General features: G+C 53.8%; 1 protein-coding gene across 1 annotated transcript; it reads left to right on the top strand.

Moving 5' to 3' along the window:
• Positions 1-602: 602 nt before the first annotated feature.
• LOC119306676 (short-chain dehydrogenase reductase 3b-like) lies at positions 603-1,584 on the top strand. The gene has a single exon (XM_037582838.1). It carries the CDS (start codon positions 621-623, stop codon positions 1,422-1,424), a length of 804 nt encoding a protein of 267 aa, XP_037438735.1. The 5' UTR covers positions 603-620; the 3' UTR covers positions 1,425-1,584.
• The last annotated feature ends 1,137 nt before the right edge of the window (positions 1,585-2,721 follow it).

The raw sequence follows: 2,721 nt of genomic DNA on the forward strand, positions 1-2,721 counted from the left end.
GATGGCATGTCGCCCCAAAGAGCTACGCTGCCTTGTTCCCTTTGCCAAAATAACACCCTGATTCTTTTCCACCAACTTTTTTCTAGAACAACAACGCGTACACTGGAAGATGGACGGCAGACCATCAGATCCAACTCTCGATCTTTTTCCACCATCCATCAAACAAACAAACATGTTGAAGAGTAATACTAGTGATGTAATGGTGTGCGTCTGTGCACTCGACAGGGGCGAGCAGGCATGCCAGCCCAACAAAGCGATGAAGGTGTCTGCCTGCCTCCGGCCCTCGACCATGGCCACGTGCTCCCCGTCGCCCGCTGTTCCTCCCTGTCGCCTCCCTGCCCGCCTCCACAGATTCTTCTTCCTCCTCCTCCATTTCATCATAAAATTTAGCGCATGCAAATCGCAAATGTAGGTAGTACAACTGCTTCTCTGGATCAGCATTGCTTATAATTCCTCGAGAATATATTAATGCCGACGCGGCTAGATTGCTAGTTTAAACTTTAAAGCAAACTATGCCCTATATAAACACATCCACGGCACAGCTGATGTACAAGAACACATCCACGGCACATCATTCCGGCCTGAGTTAACGCGTGCAGGGCGAGGCAGTCGGTGAGACCATGTCGAAGCCGAGGCTGGACGGCAAGGTGGCCATCGTGACGGGCGGCGCGAGCGGCATCGGCGAGGCGGCGGCGCGGCTCTTCGCGGCCAGCGGCGCCACGGTGGTCATCGCGGACATCCAGGACGCGCTGGGCGAAGCGGTGGCGGCGTCCATCGCGGAGTCCGGCGCGTGCTGCACGTACGCGCGGTGCGACGTGACGGACGAGGCGCAGGTGGAGGCCACGGTGGCGGCGGCCGTGGCGGCGCACGGCCGGCTAGACGTCATGCTCAGCAACGCCGGCGTGCTGCTCCCGACGGGCCCCGTCATGGAAATGGACCTGTCCGCGCTCGACCGCGTCATGGCCGTCAACTTCCGCGGCGCGGCGGCGTGCGTCAAGCACGCGGCCCGCGCCATGGTGGCCGCGGGCGTCCGCGGCGCCATCGTGTGCACAGGGAGCGTCGCGTGCGTGCAGGGCGGGTACGGCCCGGCCTCCTACACGGCGTCCAAGCACGCGCTGCTGGGCCTGGTGCGCGCCGCGGCGGGCGAGCTCGGGCGCCACGGCGTGCGCGTCAACCTCGTGTCCCCCGGCGGAGTGGCGACGCCGCTGAGCTGCGCGGTGGTGGGCGTGGGCGCCGAGGAGATGGAGGCCATGACGGAGGCCCACAACGTGCTGCGCGGGAAGGTGCTGCGCGCGGCCGACGTGGCGGAGGCCGCGCTGTTCCTCGCGTCCGACCAGGCGGGCTTCATCAGCGGCCACAACCTCGTCGTCGACGGCGCCACCACCGCCGTCAACCCCGCCGTGCTGCGCTCCATCGGGCTGTGATCTGCGCCGCACGTCCATCGTCTCATCAGCTCTCTTGATCTGTTCATACTACAGCTACAGCTACAGCAGCAGTTAATATTAGTAATGTGATTCCTTGAAAAATATATAAATGTTGTGACATGACGAGAATTAATACTTCTTGCGTGAATTTTGTATGGTATATCTTCGGCATTTTACTTTTTTTTTTTGAGAAATCTTCGGCATTTTACTAAGCTGCACTGGATGGAGTGTCAGAGAAATTGTCAGAAATGTCAAACGGAACCTAGAGTGGAGTGGGAGTGCACGAAGTCGCACGTCTGAAAACGAACAGCACCTGGCAGAACAGTTTTTTTATTCAGTGAACAAGCCTGTCAAAAAGCTTGGCTTATCTATATGCCGTCGCTATTGACCGAACGCTTCAGTCTGGGCACCTCTCAGACCGAACCTTTCGATCGGTACGAGCAGTATCCTACCACTAACGATTTCGTTCGGTACGCACTAACTTCAAGTCTAGATCTAAGGGTTTCCTCACATAGAAAAGAAAGTGATTGATGAAAATATAGAGTTAGATCTCTTCTTTATTTTCTCTCAAGAAATAGAAAGAATCATTGAAGACATTGAGAGATAGCAAGCTCGAAAAAGATCAATAATTGGGGATATCCTTTTATAGGCTTCTCCAAATTCAACGGTTCTATCCACAGTCTGCACATAAGCTGTCATGCCCAATATGCGATACTATCCTAAAGAGACTCGAAGGTCCCACCAAGGATAGAACCGCATATTGATACACTTTTGCAAGGTGGATATCATTACATCAACATTAGATAATAGATGGGGATACATACAAAAGGCATACAATGCTACATGAATATAACATCATCTTACATAAGAGCACCACCCGACTACGGATGAAACACAAACAGAAACTCAAACGACATCCACCCTGCCAGCCCAGGCCGCCGACCTGGAACCTATCCCCTGATCGAAGAAGAAGCAGAAGAAAAACTCCAAACAAGCAAACATCGCTCTCACGTCAAGATCATCGCATAACATGTACCTGCAACTGTTGTTGTAGTAATCTGTGAGCCACGAGGACTCAGCAATCCCATTACCATGGGTATCAAGACTAGCAAAGCTTAAAGGGGAAAGGAAGGGGGGGGGGGGTAAAGTGGTGAGGTTGCAGTAGCGACTAAGCATATATGGTGGCTAACATACGTAAATGAGAGCGAGAAGAGAGCAAATGGAACGGTCGTGAAGCTAGCAATGATCAAGAAGTGATCCTGAACTCCTACTTAGGTCAAACATAACCCAAAACCGT

The sequence above is a fragment of the Triticum dicoccoides genome, chromosome 5B (genome assembly GCF_002162155.2).
Source record: "Triticum dicoccoides isolate Atlit2015 ecotype Zavitan chromosome 5B, WEW_v2.0, whole genome shotgun sequence".
NCBI lineage: Eukaryota > Viridiplantae > Streptophyta > Magnoliopsida > Poales > Poaceae > Triticum > Triticum dicoccoides.